Raw genomic sequence first — 20,009 nt, 5'->3', positions numbered from 1 at the left:
CCCTCTACCTCATAATACAGGAGGATACTCAGGCAAAAAATGGAAAATGCTGACAACCTATTGTTCTGATCAGCCTTTTCTTCAGTCCTACAAAGAAACAGAATGCTAGAATCCAAATGAGTTGAAACCTATAAAGCACTCTGGTTGCAAATAGTTTATTGAGCACATCTTTTCCTTCCAACAGTGAGTAAGCAAATGTAAAAACAGGATGCAGATAAATGACAGCTCCACATAAGACCTACGTTGACAGGACACAGTCGGTCTTTCAGCTGCATGTGTGTAAATCAGGCCTGGGACTTAAAAGATTTGTACCATATGACAAAGAAGTAACAATCAGGTAATAAAAAGGCAACTGCAGTAAATTTTACAATTTGCAAAAGTAACAAGGCCTTGTGGCTTAGCAGTGTTTCGTGGAGCCCAGACTGAGCGACAGTAATAACCAATGTTTAAATTCCACAGTGAATCTTTCAGTAGCTTAAGATGTACAATCTTTGTGCTGTGTAATCTACAGCTACACTTGCTCTTCCTCAAGTCATCTGTACAGAGACTCATTTAAAGAGTAGAGACCATTTTAACTGCTCAATAAAATAAAAAGAGGCAGCAAAAAGCACATTTTCCTTCATTCAAGTTGTCGTTACAGGACATAGAGTAGGATATACAGCATGTTAAGTAATTCAAAATCATCTGAATATTAAATCTTACAGCATCGGGGCTCACTTAAACACTTTTGTGCTGCATCAGCTATGTCAAAGTATGACCGCAAATGGCATACGTGGGAAATCTCTTTTATGGCACATCTGGTCAAAAATGCAACAGAGATCACAGCGCAACAACTTAAATATATCAGAGAACAAAGGCACACGAATACACCCACGCACACACATAAACCCCCACACACAGCTACGTGACCAGTAGCACATTATGAGAAAAAAATAAACAATGCAAGTTAATGGCTTTTATGAGCCCACAAACTTATTGTCTTATTTGGACCAAAAATTTAAAATTTGTTTCTTCCTTTGACCAAACGTAAATGACATCTTTGCCTAAAAGCAATGTGGTCATTTCTTTATCCAGCAGCCAATGGCATAAAAGAATAGTCCGCACAACCTAAAGATCGGAAAATGAAATCAACACCGTTCTCAGAGTGTGTGATAACATGAAGCTAGAGCCAGAAGATGGTTTGCTTAGCTTAGAAGGAAAAAAGCCAACAGGGATAACTATAAGCCTGATTATGAGTCTGTCAACCAGCAACTCTAAGCTCACCGATTAACATCTTGTGACATTTGGAGGGACAGATAATTTTTTTTATTTAGGCTCAGAGCCAGGTTAGCCAGCTCCACTTCTTTCCAGTTTTTGTGCTATGCTAAGCAGTAAGTTTCAAGATGCTGGATCGTATCTAACAGAAAGACGAGAGAGTCGTGTTGAACTTCTCATCTGAGGAAGAAAAGTTGAAAAGGCGGATTGTTCCTTTAATGCTTGATAGCTGTTTCTCAAGGTTCTGCTGGGCAACACAACCTGGTATTCTGGCATTTCAAAATAAAAGGAATAATTTCTCATCACAAACTAAATGTTACAATGCTTCATGTGTATTGGCACTTTAGAAGCAACATATTAGGCAATATCAAACCACAATGTTACAGCAATAAAACAACATCTTTTTAAAAGAGCCACCGTGACTTTACAAGTGCTTTAAAATAACAAAATTAAATACAATAAAAAATTACTCAAAAGCAAAGAGGCGGTAGAAATGAGAGAAAATGACAGCCATCGAGGATTGTAAACTGTACCATGGTCTTGAGGTGAAACTGCTGCTCTCTTATTGTACTTTGCAACCGAGCGGCGTCTAAAGTCATCAAGAAGTTTGTTTGCAGCCTACTCCCTGCTGAGTAATGCAGTCGACGAGATGAACTTTCGGTTTCAGTGGTTCATAATACTTTGTCTGAGCGGTGCATTTTTCAAGTAGCAATTTCGACAAACCAAGAAGGCTTTTTTGATCCGGGTTGACATCTCTCCGAGGCAAAGACTTTCCAGTTGTAGATGTGACAATGACGACAGAGTGAAAATATGTGTGTTGAAATGATGCGCCATGATCCTTTCTTTGTCTTTGGACGCCTCTGCTTAGTTGTTATTTACCATAGACAGGCCAGTGACATGTAAACATTTAGCTAATGTCTCTCTTTGAATGCCATACACTTTTGTGTCTATAAGTTAAAATCAATCATTTCCGGTAGATTTGACTGGTCCACTGCTCTTCAAGGTCTATTATCTTTGGCCAAGGAGTGCATCATCCAGTTGACCTTTGTCTTCCAGCTCTCCCGCAAAGCTTCGTTGAACTTTACTTTAAAGTTCTTCAGTGCTTCGTCCTCTGATTTGCCCAAAGATAAGGAGTCCTTTTGAAAGCAAGAAACAACTGTGAATATACTTGCCATGACACCCAAATCATCATTAGCAGCATTGTGACTGCGAAGTACCTTTAAATACTGGATATCTTTGAAAGAGGTGAGCTCAGGCAGCCCTGCTGCCTTCATCATAGCGAAGAGGTTTACGAATAGCGTCCCGTTCCGACACAGGATCTTGTAGGCCCGCTCACAGCACTCTCTGAACCTGTCAGCATGGATACCAAAGCAGCCATGAGTCCGAAGAATGCAACAGAACTCTAGGATAGTCTGCAATTGCATCAAGTAGGTCATAAAATGACAGAATTGTACCTTTCAAACTTCTCACTGTTGTTTGTCCTTCCTTGCTGGATGACATGGACAAAGTCATATGTCAAGATAAAAGGCACACGCTCCCTGTTGATCCCGAGTTTCCGCTTGAAGTTGCCCAGGAAATGCCCAAAGTCAATGTGGAACAGCTAAATAGTAAAGGTTAAAATCACTGTTAAGAAGGTTCTGAATCACTGATCACAGTCATTCCTCACTAACCAGTGTGTCACCTGAAAGATTATACTCCAATGTGACCACCTAATTTAAACAAAATATTCCATAGATTTCAATTAAAACTCAGCACTAAGTATTACTGTCAAGTTTCATGTCAAAAGGGACATTCAGAAACAACTGCCAAACAATCAGGTTTACATCTCAAAGATAAGACTGATGTTCCACATTAAGCAGTGACATACATAGAAGGGCAGACATGTGGTAAACCTGACCTGTCCAGTTTCCCTGATCATGATATTGTCATTGTGACGATCTCCGATACCCAGCACATACGTAGCTACACAGTAGCCAGCACAGGACAGCGTGAACTCTTCTATTGCTTGTTCAAGTTTGTCCCTGGTGACAAAAAAAAAAGTCAGACAAACAAGGAAGTAAAGCATGAGTGAGTTTTGTTTTTACTGTACTTTCACACTTCTCGTCATAAAACAAGCATTTCACAAAAACACACAGAGCCTCAAGGCGGACTGTCTTCACTGCTGCAGCTTCTTGTATGAAACATTCACAGAGGAGTTCCTGTAGCAGATCAATGATTGACTGTCACATCCTTTCACAGTCTAGACATGCATCGGGCTCATTGCGTTAAGCTTTTACTCATTTTTGTTTCAGGCTCTGCAGCATCTCTCTTTTCTGCTGTGCAGTCTGCTGAGCCTGCGTTGCCAACTTAACATACAAAGGTTTGTTCATGATATCAAACAATCCTCTTTATCAAGCACCGCAGGCTCAAAGCTGATCTGTAGGGACTGCAGTTTTCAACCTACAGGACCAAAGATCTGCTGCCAATGCCACGCCAGACACCACATGACACCCCCTGAGGTCTGGTGTTCATGCCCTGGCGGGTTCAAGCTATTTAGGGGACCAAAGTGGGACCCACAAGAAAACTTGTTGGCTGTTGGTTTTGTGCTGTGGCTGACTGGTGTGCACTCACCTATTACATTCATTCGTTATCATATTAACTGTTCATCAACAGATTGTTTTGTGTGGTATTATGGTAAAACATTTATGAGGTTTTGAAGTAGTACAGGTGAAATTAGCACACTACTTTACCATTTTTGTGCGAAAAATAAAAATAACACCAACTCAGCACCACAATGTGTGACCCAAAATTTAGACTCCAGTACATTTTTTAAAATCCAATGCTCTTTTTTTTCGATAACTTAACTGAGGTAGCACAAAAGAAAACAAGAGATAACTGCAGGTCTGTCTGAAGATTTCACTATTTTCAAGGTGAATACAATACACAAGATGACATGATGGCTTGAGCTAGTCTAATGTTTGCAACTGAGCTCACTTAAGTGCGGTCTTTGGAGCATTAGGGATCCTCCTATGTAGAACTGGGGCAATTTTTCCAGAGACAGAGCTGTATGGGTGGATTTGCACATTCCCACTGCTGGCTTATGTGCTGCTTAAAATAGTGCTTTGGTGCAGAAATAATAGAGCAAGTGGCTGGTTCATGGAGTTACAGAGAGTCAGTGCTTCCAGAGAGATCAATACAGAATCATCGTGGTATAAGATGACTTTCTGAGGCTTCTAAGAGTTACCATTGTGTCACAGTTCATCATACTCACCCAGGATTCTTAGATTTGAGCCAGTTGAGCAAGGCATCCTTGTTGAAGGCAGCAGTAGCTGCGCTGTTACTGCTGTTGCGCTGGATGTTGGCAATGGTGTCGGAGTTCTTCACTACCTCAATGAGCCCCATTTTGTTCCCAGTAGACAAGCAGCCGTAAGGAATCATCCTGTGAGTGCAGGTGAAATGGAAGCTGGTTAATGTGGAAGCCCTCTTTATTCAAAATGATGAAGTGCTGCAAAATGAAGCCCCCACCTGAGATCAAGACCTTCCCTCTTCCATAGATTCTCCATGAGCTGGATCATCTGCAGAGTCAACATGTCTTGTCGAAGATCTAAAAGTAATCAGACAAAATAAAGGAAATAAATCAATGTTATCGTAACTTTCACCTCAGTGTTGTTAGACTTCTAATCCTTTCCATTTTTGAGTTTGATCCCTTTAGTTATGTGGATCTTCACTGCATATTCTTATGTGCAAGACTGAATTCTATACGTATGTGTGAAGCAATACATTCAGATTCTTTTATATCTCACCATCTCCGTTTTTGAAGATGATGCCCACCATGTCTTCCGGAGCTGAGGGGTTCTTGTACATCAGCCAGAGTGGCTTCATTTTGGAGTCCATAAATCTGCACTTATCTGCGCTGCAACAGCAGAAGCAAACATTATAAACGTGATCTTTTGAACAGATTCAAAGGCACATGACAATTAACAACTTTTTAGTTTTTTGTCACAAAATACTGAGCAATTTTTTTATTTCAACATTGAAATGTAACATTTTGAATTCTTAAATATTTAAGCGTCATTGACTATTGTCCCTTGTGAGCTGATATTCAGTATAAACATTGTATCAAAAGGCCAAGACTAAACTCTTTGTCTTTGCTCTTAAATGACCACTTTTCAACAGGTATGAACAGGTTTAAGCTGTAGAGAGAGCAAAAACTAGCACCATCATCATCTGTTGGGGAAATAAATAATGCAAGATTTGAAAGGGCATGATTCAAAATCCAACAAAATGTCCAGTTGTCCTGTACCTATAAAAGGTTACTTTGTCAGTATGATGAATAAATGCTTTCTTAAAAAATAATTAAATAAACCCAGAATGGATCCAGACGTTGCCCCAAGAATCCAATCAGGGAGAGAAATAATTCCACTGTGACAAAACAGTTATGCTCTGTGCGTTCGCATGAATTTTTGGCACTAACCAGATCTCGGTGAGGATGATGCTTGGGTTAAGTGGGGACAGTAGGTCCGATAGGGCCTCCAGATAAGACTCCTGTCTGATGCACAGCTTCAGGTCCTCCACTGTCATCTTCTGGGAGCCCGACTTGACAATGTCGCTCAGAGCCTTCATTTTGCCCAGAGCCTCGTTCTGTGCACCACAGGTTGAGATTTAGAGCAACAAACGCATATATCCATGAGCTTAATGTCATGGGAATGAGGCTGTGATTACCTGTTTGGTTAAGAGCTTGATGTGGTGGAGGTTTCCCCTGCAGTAAGCCTCCAGGATCAGGCCAAAACGCAAACTCACAGATGCCACGTGAATCTCTGACCTAGAAATAAACACAAAATCAACAGTCAAACGAAAGCCTGTGGATGTAATTGACCTTGTCTGATTTCTTTATATTAGCCTGCATTTTACCTGAGATGCCAAAACAGAAAGTGTCCTATTCTTCTGTTTGACAATGCTCTCTCAAGCAGGAAGGTTGTGAGGTCACAGTCCAGGTAGGACTCGTACTTTAGGACTTGGACCAGTTGGATTAAGTAGTGCAGTAGTTCATCATCACTATGTGCAGAGAAATTTTGTGATGGCGTTAGCACTCAGATCAGGAAAGTGTACACAGCTAAAGCATGAACATACAGTCAGTATGTGTGTACCTGAGCTTTTTGAGGCATCTGATAGTGAAAGAACGGACTGCCGGGTCGGGAAAGCTGTAGTCTAAAAGTTCTAAGGCTTGGATTGCAGGGAGTTCGGGCCAGATCCTCAGTAAACTCACCATCTGAGGAGAATGAGATGAGAATTTTGTGCCACAATGAGAACAATCAAAACTATCTTTTGTTTGGTTGAAATGTAATGAGAGCTTTAGGGTACAGAATTTTTACTTTCACATAGTTGAATGGGAATGAAAAGCAAATATTCTGATGGACAGTTACTCAATTGTGAACACTTTATCAAGCTAAAATGGTATTTGTTGATGTCTCTCTCTTAAGTGGATGCATCTCTCTGGCTTATAGCATTCATTGAATAATAAACCTAATAAAGTAGAACTGAAATTTGGTTATGTGTTCAAAAAAATACAACACAAAGATCAGCAGCAGAGTACAAGAATTTGCTCTTTGTGACTAACTTCTTGAGTTTTTGTTTTCAAAGATTTCCTCTTAAATGAAAGACTAGATCCCTGTGAAGATGTAAGTTATTGAAAATGCATCTTAGCCCTTACAAGAGCTCAAATGGATAAGACTGTAGGGTGTAAGGAGAAGGACATTTAAGAGGCTTACAAATCTCTTAAGCAGATTAGAATATGTCTAACAAAAAAAAGAAAGGGAGAAAAACATCTTCAAATGCTGAATGAGAGCGAGTCAGTGAAACGTCCCTGCTTATGACTGAACTATCCCAGTTCTATAAAAACCCCTCATACAGGGTTCTGAATATTTTCTGCTGGTAAAACCATCTGTGGTTGAGGCGATGGCACAACTGAACATACATCATTGGAAACCTGGATGCTTATATGACCATATACTGTACACAAGGATATGAATATCAGTGTTTTTATGTTCCACGTAAATAGTACATCTTGAATATGAGGGAGAAGACTCAAAATGTGGATTATGGTGCATGCAAACGTGCAACGGTTCCTGGATAGAAATCTTGAATTAAACATAGAAGCACTCAGTGAATACTGTCATACTGTGAATATAGCTGCGGCAATCACCATGGGAAAAGTGGGAGTTTTTAAGCCAAGGTCTGCTGACAGTCAGTCCATCAATAACTTTGGTTGAAAATTCTTAACAAATATTTGATGGATTTACATGGATCTTCAGCCAGCATTAACAGGGGTTAAATTAAACCCTGATCAATTGAACCTGATAGCACTGTCACTGTAAGCATGTTAGCATGCATATGTTAACATTTTTACTTATCAATCAGTTAGTAAACCAGTGAATTGGTAGATTAATTTGTTATAATAAAGATTTACAAGCTGCAGCCCTCTTGGTTGGACTGTTCGGAATCACAGTCAATGATAATGGTGGATAGTAAGAACAAATAGACCAAGTATTAGTAGTATTAGCATGTAAATGTCATGTAAAGTACTCATGACGATGTAGGTTTATAGTGATTAATGTCATACTGCTGTACACTGGGAATACTTAATTTTACTCAGGTTTTGTGTGCTGATCCAAGATTTCCAAATGACTTAAGAACAACAAAGAAAAAGAAAAATCACATCAATAGCGGAAATTCTCTTCCACAATTCTCCATTCATACCTGAACTACGTCCTCACGCTTATTCCATTTAGTGATGAGGAGCAGCTTGGACAGACTTTCTGGATAATAATCGCGGATGTCTGTGCGGAGCTTCCACAGGAGCTCTTTCTCATCCTCAAAAAACTCAGTGTAGTTTTTGTTGTCCATGATTTCTTTCAGTTTCATGTACTACATGGAGAGAAATGCACAGTACAAAAGTTAAAAACAAAACAAAAACCTTTGTGATCAGCAAGAAACAGCTCCTATTCATATATATATATTGATATTTATTCATTTATCTAAACTGTTTAAAAATTGTAAAAAAAAAAATGCTGCATTGAGTGAGCCTTACGTCTTCTTTAGAGGGAAAAAGTGTATCACCATTCTCCGCGTCACTTAACTGAAAACAGAAGAGGGATTTTAGACTGACAGTGACAGAAATCCCTGTTTTAGCCAGACGAAAAAACATTTTGGGGAAAAACTACCTTGGCAACAGGAGGATAATAAAGAGGGTACGGCCGGATGTTTGGGAAGCGTATGAGAAGCCCGGCAGCACTGTCCACATTGGGGTTCTTCTCCACTGTTCCCATTGGGTTCAACAGGTCACTTTTATCATCTGTAATAAAAATGTCATAAATCAAATGTTTTCTCATGGATTTTTGTCCACTCAGTGAGCACAATTTCAATCTTTATATTTAAAACAAATACACTGACAAAGACAAAAAAAATCCCTTTATACTACAACCAAAGCTAATAAACATCTACCAACCACACCTTACAAATATACTTTTGACTCTATGCATTAGCATATTCAAAATGTAGAAATATGGGAGGTTTTTACGGTGTCATATATCTTCCTGGATATTTCAGACAGTAGCGAGTCCAGATGAGCGTTGTGGAGGATGCTGTGACTATGTGAGGTGTTTTCTGGGAGGATGAAATGTGAGAGGAGGCAGAATTTACCAGGTACAGATGGCCATGTGGATAAGAGGAACTCTCCGGTCTTCAGCTGGTCCTTGTAGTCAAACACCATAGTGTTCACCCAGGCAATCGGACAATCCTAAAAAGACAAATTCGCCAGGAGGATTAGGTTCACTGGCTACCTGCAAGCTGTGAAATCCTGCAAATGTTGTGTGAGTTGCCAAAATTTCTTCCTGACCCAAATGCTATAAAAGTAGTGTATTTAGTTGAGATGATTTCCACCAGAACACATGCAGTGCTTTGTACCAGCTTTTCAAGTTATTGTTAAGGTAAAATGTTACACAATCAACTAATTTGTGCAACATTGAAAAAAATATACCGGAAGTTCCTTAAAGATAAAACATTTTTAATCAATCAATCTTAAGCATTCTGAATGACTAACCCTCCCTCGTTCAAAACATGCTTTACTTCAGTGGTTCGCTTGTATTCAAATCACAAAGCATCAAGAAAACATTCTTAGGACTTCAGAATGTTTTATCCCAGTTGTGAAGAAAAGTGCTTTGCAGGCTCTTGCAACACGTTTTATTTCAAGTTTCTCGCTGCAGAAATGGAGCTAAGTTCCAGGCGAAGAGAAGAAAAATAACTTGTGTTACTTCAGCGCGTTGAAAACAAAACCAACATACTCAAGTTGAGAAAGTGCAGTTAAAAACAGAGGCGTTGCAGATCAACAAGAACAGCTAAAATAGCTCAACTTCCGTCTGCCTCGCTTGTGTCTGGCTGCAGGACTTCTCTTCCGGGCAACAGAAGAGAGAAGTGGCTCAGAAAGCAGAAGTGGCCTTGATGTCTATAAAACACACCTGGCCACCGTGTTGGGGGAGTCCAACCAAACACGGTGCCCACAGCTGCTGCAAAGCTGTCAAAAACAAAAGATGCTGAGACCACAGCTGCAGAAAAAGGGGAATTTGTTTTTGTTCTTTGAGTGGGTCGCGCAGTGTAGTACTCCCACTGCTGTAGCTGTGCACGAAACAGGATTCTTAAACAGTCCGCTTCAAATGTCGTATCATAGTTACTGACTGCGACGATAAGGGATTCTACCAAATCAGAACATTAGGAAGTTTAAAATAGTTTACCAAAATCATTTCATGACAATGTTTAAACAAAAGTGCAAGATTAGAGACTGAATTTCTTTTAATAATCATATATAAGTTCATTTATACATATGTTTTCATATTTTAAGGGTAATTGGACTGGACAAGTTCTAAACAATTTTTTTTTTTTTGTTCTCCTCCACATCAGAGCTGGTGTTTCCTCTAATGTTGCCAGCTTTGTTAATGGTGACTGATAGAGAATACAGTTTTTAATCCTATTCATTTACACTGAACAGTTTCGGGGACTGTGCTCCTCATGCGCTCCAACAGCAGCAGCAACACAAACATACATACATGAGACAGCATTCTACATGTTGTAGGATACACAAAGCACATCTGTACTTTGCGACAGGGCTGTTTCTGAAAGGGTAATTAAATTAGACCAACGTTCCCGAATATGCTTTGAGAAATGCATTTAATCTGGATTCAAAATATTTTGAGATGTTTAAAGAGGAAAGAAAATAACATTTGAGGAACTTGTGCCTGTGTCCCCTTTAAGTGTCACAACCGTAGTGCCATTATTGGTTTCGAACTATTGTGAAACTATTTTAAATGAATTACAATCGTTCATAACATAAGGGATTCAAATAATTAATTTTACAGCTACATTTCAAATAATCTGCATTATAAATGTGTTCATTTATCTAACTCATTTTTTTTCCATACTCAATAATCTGATGATTATATTTCTCAATAATATTCAGCCAGCCAAGTTTAATAGAATAGGTATGAAATCTCACAACTAACCAGTGCTAGATAAAGATAAACAGCTCAGAAAGATGCAACAGACACAGGAATCAAATCCTCACAATTCAGAGGCTGGGACCATCTCGGGAACCATCGGCTCATGATCAAAACACACTTTCTGACAGCTGAATGATTTAGGACTGAATGTAATAACGGTTGTAAATGTATTATTTGTATTGCTGTCAAAATACATTCACCTCCAGGAATAAAGGTAATGTGTTAAAATGATATGAAAAAAAAATCTTTAAAAAATTTTTTTTTTTTAGTACTTCTACTTTTTTTCACGATCCTTTAAAATTTCATTCATACGTGTACACTGTATGAATTTTCTGGTTATTTTGAGTTTTGATTTTCATCTTTATTTTTCTCTATGTTACTACATACGAATATTATTCAAACTTAGCTTATTCAAACTCCTGGTGGCAGCAATCAGGATATTAAAGTAAACAAACCAGCAAGATTCATCTTCTCTGTGTCACAGGCAACGATATCCAAGGATCAGTCCCTTGGATATCATTGGGGAAACAACCTTTTTCTGCAGTTTTTCTGTTGCTGACCAACACAAACAAAAACTTTGCATTTATCCGTAGTTTTTTTTTTTTTCTTCACAGGCTCAATGCTGAATGAAGACAGAGAGAGTCTCTTTAAAAACAACCACATTTCAGCTGTACACCTTTTATCATTCATATGTGTAATGAAACTGAAGTTGCTCTGACTGATTTATATGTCTATCCGTATTGGAATATTTCTCTCTAGGCTGGAATAAACATGGCGCAGTGTCACATACGAATGACATGGCTCATGATCTGCCACTATCACCCACACAGCTTGAAATTTAAATTTAGACGCTGTAATTACAGGCCAAACACATAGCAAAGCAAAAAGACTGTCAATGTTACAGTGCCTGCTGGCACTAAGGCTTCTGTTCTTCTATGCTAAAGGTTTTCAACATTTAAAAAAAAGGCTTCAATAAAATCCAACTGATGCAAAATGAAATAAATCAATAAATAAGCACACACTGGGGCTTAATGTGTAGTAGCAGGGCTTTCTTGTATTGTGTAATGCAACGTAAAAAAACAATGCACGGGTCACTCACCTGCACAATATTTTAGGTCTCTCCTCTAAACTTTCCCCTGAGTAAGTTTTAACACTGACTAATCAAAAGGTAAAACTTTCAATGTGTGGGAGCGTGTGTGTGTGTAATGGTGACAAATTTAAAATTCCTTGAAAATTTTTTACCAATTCCTTCCTCCTTTGGACTGATGTACAGATAAAAGAGCTGAAGCGGATGAAATGTTAACCGCAGTCTTGCCACTGAACACACTTGCACAACCAGACGCAACAGCAAAACACACCCACACAGCACACACTTGACTGCACGCACTACACACTGGAGAGGAAACAGATCTGTTTGTGCCTGCCAACAAATTCACACCCACCAGCCCGGGCACTCTTCTGCTTACAACTTGTACGAGTTTCTGACAGACTCACAGCTTTCTTATTCTTCTTTTTGGTGCCGCGGGGTTTCTTGGCCTTCTCAATGACCGCATAGAGGGCAAAGCACAGACGGCTCATGCGGGGCAGGTCGGACACGTTTATGTCAAACTCCAGCCTCTGATCCCACAGCGGCTCGGAGCACACCGTCACCTCCGAGCTGGTCACCACCTTACAGAGCAGCTCGCTGCCGTGGAACAGACCAGCCTGCACAACAAGCTGGAGGGGAAGCACACACACACACACACAGTGGAGATTAGATGAAGGCATGACATGTGGTTTGGAAGCTGAAGAGTTTAGCACTTGCGTGAGGGTGATTGTTTGTTGAAGATTTATAGACTTCGTGATAGATGATTCAGAGCTTCCTGTGTCACTCAAGCTATGAGTCAAAGGGTCTACACGTTCACAATGTAAACAGGCTGCAATGCATTTTGATGTCCACCAGATATAATAAACACCCGCTAGAATCATAACTCAATATCAGCCTTTTGGCTCAGTGGAGATGCTATATTTGCAAAATATAAGTGGGTATGTTTTCAAACCTCTGCCTGCCAACAGCAGACGGTAGTGATAATTATGTGACAGCACAAATTAGCCATGAGTCATGATGCCCCAAGGCAGCAGCCGGAAGTGCACTTATATGTAATAACCCATTTAAACAGTAACACATTAGTTGTAAAGCACAATTACAAACGCAGACACATGTTTGCATTTGTCTTTTTTTTTTTCTAATGTGGCAAAACACAGTAAAAATTAAATATCATAATACTAGAACTATGTATTTGTAGGTCCATTTACCACTTTTTTTTTTTTTTACAAGAAAGATTACAGAGAAAACATTGACAAGCTGTATATTTAAAGCTAGGCCGTGACCGACTTGCAATAGTAACAAAATGCATACAGCCCTATGACAAAAGAAGTGCATTTGAGAGCGAGAGAAGAGAGCATGAAGTTTTTTCTTAGAATCTAGGCCTCAGAGTGAGATGTAAAAACCAGATAGGCCCTCCCCACTTCCTGTTTTGAAGTTTTAACCAACCGCCTTGATGAATTATGGGAAACGTGCGGTCTGGACCATGTGACTCCCTGTCATTTACATGTCAACTTCACTGTTCCTACAACTGAAATTGAAATATTGGTAAACAAGTCCATGCCACATTTCATTGAGCAGCAAAGAGAGAAAAAAACCCACGCCAAACCACACCAACCTTCATTCCTTCATCTGCATTGACTCGGCTGCCCTGCAGCAGGTGAATGTAGAAAGTCTCATTGATGGACCAGAGAGAGGAGGTGTTCTGCTGTAGGGCATCAAAGAAAAGGATATTCAAATTCTTCTTATCAAAATTGCATTCATCGCTTTCACTGGAATCTAAGTTATGAAACAGTTGCTACAATATCCTGTTTAGCAACGAGTCAAAAGAGGGATGCACAGCAATGTACACTTTAAAGAGACAGTTTTTAAACTGTAAGAAACTGATAAAAAAAAAGGCATTGCAGGACACTTTCATTAGGTCCGTTTTAAAACATTCTACCATTCTCAGCTTCCCATATTCCTCCTTTTTGAATGCGAATAAATTCAGATAAAAGTATAGAAACAAAGTGTCTAATACAGTATGTTCAGCGACAGTGAACGTAAGCAAAGCTGTCGAAGGTGTAAATCATCTACACGGTTTTCTTTAAGCGTGCAAAAGTCCAGAGGCTGGTTGGGAAGCGACTGTGACGAAGAGAGAAAGAAAAAGTGCTGTCGAGTTAATGAAAGACAACCTCTCACCTTCTTCACGGGCAGAGGAGGAGGTCTGGACAGGGAGCGATTCTTGTACATCTGGCTGCACATTCTGCCTTGCTCCTCCTGATATTTGCTGACGGTTGAGTGGTGCACCATGGTGAGCTGAGGGTTTTGACCATTTCTCAAACATGAGAAAATATACTGGGGAAAACATGAGACAGAGACAGACAACAAGAAGGGACATAAGAAGGTTTTTGTTTTTGTTGTTCTCCGGTACAGTCATCAGTCAGCTCACCCACAGATATTTCCCAGTGTCCCGATAGCACTGGTTAACTCCTGAAGGCTGTTCATTTGCTGTAGGTTAATGCAGTCAAAATCTCATTACGTGTGGATGGGTGCAGTTCCTCTCTGCAGGGCTGCTAGAGTGATATGAGTCACCCCTTGCAGGTAGCTGGAGTTTCAAAATCAACAGTGGAGACTCCTGCCACCAACATCTCGTCTGACACCACTTTTGATCTGACTATCCTTTCTGCTGTCATGGACCACCAGCTCCAGGCTAAACTCACAGCATGCAGAGAGCATGCAGACAAACAACATAAAACAGGGCATAAAAAAACTAGCATTCTCCATCGCTTTTTTCCATGGTTGTAGTTTTAGCTGAAAGATAATGAGAATAATCTTTAAAAAGGACCAAGATCTCTTCAAATCTATCTTAATAAACTTAAATCAGCCTTAAGTAAAGGTTTCATTTGTTTGTACTATAGTTGTCTGGCAAAAAAACGACACTATGAGACAAAAGGGAAAGGATAACATTTGTAAATATGAAGTAAGCAGGGGTTGAAAGCATGTAAAATAGCATCTGAAAATATCTACAAGTCAGGTAACCACAAGAATTGAAGAACATGAATGATGGAGGCTACAACCTGCTCTGTGGCACACTCCTTTCATGGTAAAAGAGAATGACTGTTGGAAACAAATAGTGTGACATCTGCGCTAATTGCCTCTCTGCAGCATTTCCAGAAGGCTTGTGAGGATAAAACAAATGCAACATGCTACAAAAATATCACCAAGGCAGACCAGCTTTAGTCTGAACAAAAATGAATCTTCTGAATGACAGCGGACAGTGAAAATGAAAGACTGGAAAAGATGCCTAACTGCTTAATGCTACCGTGTCTCCATGATATGCTCATTAACATATTCTCATTTTTATTTACGGGGACATTCAATGTTCACCAAAATTTAATCTTTCTCATGCCGTACTTTGCTGCAACACCTCTTGTTACCATCTAACTGACGCCTTCTGCCTCTGAGAAACTTGAAGGGATTGCCCATGACACTAAAACCTTTCATTCTCGGCCTCTCAAGCCGATTAAAACATATAACAGAAGCCACTTGAAAGCCTAAGTCTTCAGCTTTTAAGTTATTGTCTGTCCTCTTAATGATCCTAAATGTGAAAAATCATATCAAACCCAGACATTTCAGACTCTAAAGGAAGGAGTATGGAGACCCTATTTGGTCTGAACAAGATAGATGTTGCATTTAGTCCTAATATCTGAGCATGTCATTTACTGTAAGCGGTGCTGCGGATAAGTAGCTTGAAATTTCAATCACTATTAATTGTGTGACTCACTGTAATCAATCACAATTCAAAGTAACACAACTGAAAATGTATTGGATGTTTCAATCCGTTTAAATTTCACCCGTTAATATTGCTCAATAAAAATGTGCAGTTACTGACCGAGCCCTGATCCACCCCTTCAGGGTGCAGTGAAACCGTTGAATTTTGACAAATTTCAGTTGATCTGACCTTCCAAACCAATAAAATCCAGCGATGCTCGAATGAGAATAACACTTAAAACAATTAAATAATTGGCTAAATTTTTTTTCTCTCGCTTTCACAGCAGAAACTCACTTTGAACTGGCAGAGTGGGTGTTTCCCGTAGATGAACTCCCATCTCCCGTTGACCTGTAAGGTGTAGTCCTCGGGCTCCTGCCGCACTGAGCGAAACACGGTGGCCTTCTTTTTCAGGGCGCTCTTCATCAGCGCCAGTGGGAAGTCCTGAGGATCCTGCTGCAGCATGAAGCTCTCCTGTAAGATCCACAGATTAAATATTTCAAACAAAGGCACTGGTTTTTTACAGAAAATCATACAGCATGTAGCTTTACAGTCTCTGGATCCTGCGCCTTAATGGTATTGTTCTCAGTGTAGTTTTTATGCAGTGGGAGGGGGATTTCCAAAGGTGCTCACAGTAGTTCAAAGCATCCTCCACAATTAGTCTACACAAGGTAGAACCACAGTTTTTCCAATCAAAGCCACCGTGCTCTTTATGGGCTTCATTACAGCTGCCCTGTTAAACCATAACACTAACAAGTCGACTATGACTCGACTATGACTCATAACAACTACAACAGCAAAACAACTCACATCGCAAGCCTCAAACTTGACATTGATGAAAACCTTCTTGCTGTTTTTTGACTTCACGCTCCCACACTCTGGTGGAGAGCAGCATGGCTCCAAGTTGCACAGGAAGTTGTACTCCATCCACCGTTGCCATGGCAAATTCTGCCGCTCATGAGCCTTCTCTTCGCAAAATGTTCGCATCTTAGCTCGGAATTCATTCACCTCGTGGTTCTTCTGGGTTTCGAACTCATGCAGACCTGACAGTTTGTAAAAAGAAAAGCAACACAAGACTCATACAGTGACATTTTCTCATTATTCATGACGAGCTTTAACTGAAACCCAATCCATCCCTCTGAACTGGTTTTCTTTCTGTTTTTCCAAACCGCTTTTGCACAAATAGAATCAAATAGTATTGTAGTGTTTTTCTTTTGTTTTGCTTAGAGGGGACTTTTAAAAAAAAGAAATAAGCAAGCAAACAAGTTTTTTTTTTTTTTTTTTTTTTTTAAGATGGGGCAGACAACGGATTTGTCCCCCATGTGCACAAAAGCCTGAAAAATAGCAACAGGTTTATCTCAATGTGCGAGCTGTCATGAGCTCCAGACATTAAAGAGCCTTAGTTCACATGACTCTGGGTGTTTCAAACTTGTAAAAAGCTATGCAACACTGAAGTCAGGGGAAAACAAAATGTGAGGGAATTTTAAGGCAAATTCAAATCCGTCCATTTTCTATACCCGCTCAATCCAAGTAAACGTCACGAGGGGTGTGTGTGTGCAGTCTACACCAGCTGAGTGGTGAGGTACACCCTGGACAGGCCACCAGTCTATCACAGGGTCACACAGAGACAAACAACCATGCACGCTGAACTCACTCTTAGGCTCAATTAAGAATCAAGATGCATGTTTTTGGATGGTGGGAGGAGCCAGCGTACTCTGAGAGAACCCATGCATACACAGGGAGAACATGCAAACTCCACACAGAAAGGCCCCAGCCGGGATTCACACCAGGAGCCCTTTAGTTGTGAGGTGACAGATCTAACCACCACACCGCCGTGCTGGCCTGTTTTAGTTTCTTACTGCGTATATTATTATCTATCAGTTGTTGTTTGTCCTTGAGAGATGCCCCAGTGTTTATGATGTGATTCAGATGACTACAACCAGGCCAGCACAGCTCTGCTGATCTAAAAAAAAATGCACTCTCATCTTCTTTGTGATGATGACTAAAGTCTTTTTATCTTCCTCCACCAAGCACTGAAAACCTCACTGAAACTCTAGCACCATGCCATCCTTGTGAAATAAGGATGCCGCTTACCTTTGCCAATTAGCAGGCTGATCTGAGTGTTGGTGAGTTTCTCCACTCGGTCCCCCTCCCTCGCCACCAGCCTCAGAACACACATGAAAGGCCGCACATCGCTTATCCGCCTCGACTCTTCCTCCAGTTCCTCCCTCTCTGCCGTCTGGTTGATGCAGGTGAAGACATACCCATCAGGGTCACCCAGTCCACTGAACAGAGCTTCACTTCTGGCATTTTTCCAAACCATCTGAAACAACAACAAAGAAATGCAATACACAGAGTTTAGGTGAGGCCTGCTGTGTGCTCCCAGTCCCAGTATGTAATAGCGCTCAAACAGTGATTCAGAACACCTCAACCACTGTCATTTCTATAGACAAACCTGTTAAGAAAATGACTCTGACAGGTTCTGTACATTTTCAAAAACTCCCAGTGAATTACGGTGAGCAGAGAGGCATTTAATCTTTAAGTCATCTTCAAGGCTTCCAAGAGAATCATTACTTAGCACGGCTGAATCAAACAGCATGCAGTGGCAGAGCTGTTGGCACTCTCACGCTTCACAGCAGATCTGCCTCAGCAGAGAGCTGGCTGCCTTCACAAAGGAGCAAAGGTGTAACTTCTCCTCCCATCGTTGCATCAAAACCAGCAGGCATTGTTTGAACTCCGGCACGTTCCAATTAGTTTAATGTCTGAAGGAAATATCAAGTCAACTAATTTGTTTAAAGGCCTATTGAGAATGTATTGTTAGTAGCAACAGCATTTTGCAGCTGTGGTCAGCAGTGCCACAGTCCGTCTGCAATCAATTCAAGTCTATTAGACACAGTGTCCTTCTATGATAAATGTGTTGTATGTTATCTCAACCAGGATTTAAATTATCTTGAAGACTATTAATGAATGGTTATTAATGAATAATGAATGAATAAACCCAGCGCGAGGACACGTACCTTTTTAATGTTTTTGATGGTGTCGTTTCGAGACACAGGGAATTTGAGGAAGATCCCGGTCGGCAGCAGGAAATCCATGTTGATCTCCTGGTCTCCCTTCTGTTCCCACTCCTCCTGCATCCCATACTTCCCCGGGGGCATGATGATGGCCTCTCATTTACTGTCAGCTCCCCTGCTGCTGATCGGAACACACAGTCCACACAGAGGAAGCACTGCCAGGGTTAATAGGTTCACCATTGACACACTTGTTTGTTCCTAAAACCATAGATATGATATATCATCACTAGGTTATTGTTTGAAATCCATGTTTAATGGTGAACTTAAACAAATGTACTGAGATTTGTGTGTGTGTGTTTTGCAGTTGAATGCTTTTGGCCTGGATAATAACTCAACCTTTACATTCAATCAAACGATCAAGGGTCAGATCAGGTGAACCACACTACAAAAAATCTTCACTTTCCTGAATTAATTATGCACACTGCATGAAGTACAGGTGGTCTGGAAATCTGCTTCTGCTTCCCACACATGTACAGAAGGACTGAACCTAATTTTATTGTGTGCCTTAAAGTAATTCTACACTATTGATTTTGGTAAAAGGATTAAGAAAAATGTGCTGTGTGAGCTGCTTCTCCGCATTTTAATAGCACATGTAGGCTGACTTAGCCTCTCTAAAAATGTATCTGCATGAACCAACAGTGGAACGTTGATCTTCAACGTGTTGCGGAGCAAAATGCTCTTGAAATCGGCAAAAAGGAAATGACAGCAGAGGAAGTACACATAGGAACAAATCCGGCATTAAACGTGTTGTCTGAGTACAACTTACATACAGTAAATGACGGCGAAAGCTTTGCCAACCTGTTGGCGTACACACTTGCCTGTCAGCTTTATAATCCGGTCATCTCTTCATGGTTTTATCGGGGCGAAGATAGAGGCTGTCACATCACGGCGAAATGTCCCCGCGAGTATATCCGCCAAGTGAGTGAGAGGGTTCAGAGATCCACCTGTTCAGACGCACGGTTCATGTGAAGCGGTGAAGTGTTTCCCTGCCTCGGTCCGCTGCGTTGACAGTCATGCGGTGATGCTGCTGCACGGAGGCCGGTTGACAGACTGACTGAGCGGCTGCGCGCTGCAGCTCCCTGTGGGCCAAGGGACCGTCCGCAAAGTGTTAAACTCGTGCAAAAGCGCTAGAACCTTTCTGCCTGTTAACTCCCGCCCCCACCTCCTCAACTCTGCCTGCTGGGAGTCTGAATGTAGCTCATGCACAGGCATAAGCCCACCGGTTATCATGCTTAAGCACACAGCTGCAGTTTAATGCAATTGTGCACCAGGATAAGAACATTTTAAGTGTAAAAAACTGTGAACAAATCCAACATCAA

At 40.6% G+C, this 20,009-nt stretch overlaps 1 protein-coding gene across 4 annotated transcripts; it reads right to left on the bottom strand.

The window, feature by feature from the left end:
- Window positions 1-139: 139 nt before the first annotated feature.
- pik3cd (phosphatidylinositol-4,5-bisphosphate 3-kinase, catalytic subunit delta) lies at window positions 140-19,801 on the bottom strand. Of its 4 annotated transcripts, none has more exons than XM_072366676.1 (23): window positions 19,461-19,801; window positions 18,634-18,808; window positions 17,711-17,939; window positions 16,427-16,659; window positions 15,914-16,090; window positions 14,047-14,202; window positions 13,484-13,573; window positions 12,276-12,497; window positions 8,932-9,028; window positions 8,454-8,584; window positions 8,321-8,368; window positions 7,990-8,157; window positions 6,381-6,502; window positions 6,145-6,288; window positions 5,956-6,055; window positions 5,708-5,874; window positions 5,037-5,146; window positions 4,759-4,837; window positions 4,505-4,672; window positions 3,152-3,275; window positions 2,709-2,854; window positions 2,472-2,604; window positions 140-2,390 (listed from the first exon to the last, which is right to left on the bottom strand). In XM_072366676.1, the coding sequence occupies exons 2-23, from the start codon at window positions 18,772-18,774 to the stop codon at window positions 2,253-2,255; spliced, it is 3,123 nt and encodes a 1,040-aa protein (XP_072222777.1). In that variant the 5' UTR covers window positions 18,775-18,808; window positions 19,461-19,801; the 3' UTR covers window positions 140-2,252. The 4 variants fall into 4 exon arrangements, with proteins under 4 accessions (XP_072222777.1, XP_072222775.1, XP_072222774.1 ...); XM_072366674.1 differs by having other exon boundaries at window positions 18,634-18,811; window positions 19,489-19,801; XM_072366673.1 differs by having other exon boundaries at window positions 19,489-19,801.
- Window positions 19,802-20,009: the final 208 nt, after the last annotated feature.

Source organism: Leuresthes tenuis, unplaced genomic scaffold (assembly GCF_036924035.1).
Source record: "Leuresthes tenuis unplaced genomic scaffold, fLeuTen1.0.hap1 SCAF_16, whole genome shotgun sequence".
NCBI lineage: Eukaryota > Metazoa > Chordata > Actinopteri > Atheriniformes > Atherinopsidae > Leuresthes > Leuresthes tenuis.
This window is presented reverse-complemented; position numbering and strand designations above follow the sequence as displayed.

Excerpts from the sequence above, each read along its gene's own strand:
- pik3cd (XM_072366676.1), bottom strand. The coding sequence starts at position 18,774 with ATGCCCCCGGGGAAGTATGGGATGCAGGAGGAGTGGGAACAGAAGGGA. Across the intron at positions 8,369-8,453 it reads ATTATCCTCCTGTTGCCAAG|TTAAGTGACGCGGAGAATGG; the intron begins GTAGTTTTTCCC and ends TTCTGTTTTCAG. Across the intron at positions 8,158-8,320 it reads TTTTTCCCTCTAAAGAAGAC|TACATGAAACTGAAAGAAAT; the intron begins GTAAGGCTCACT and ends CTCTCCATGTAG.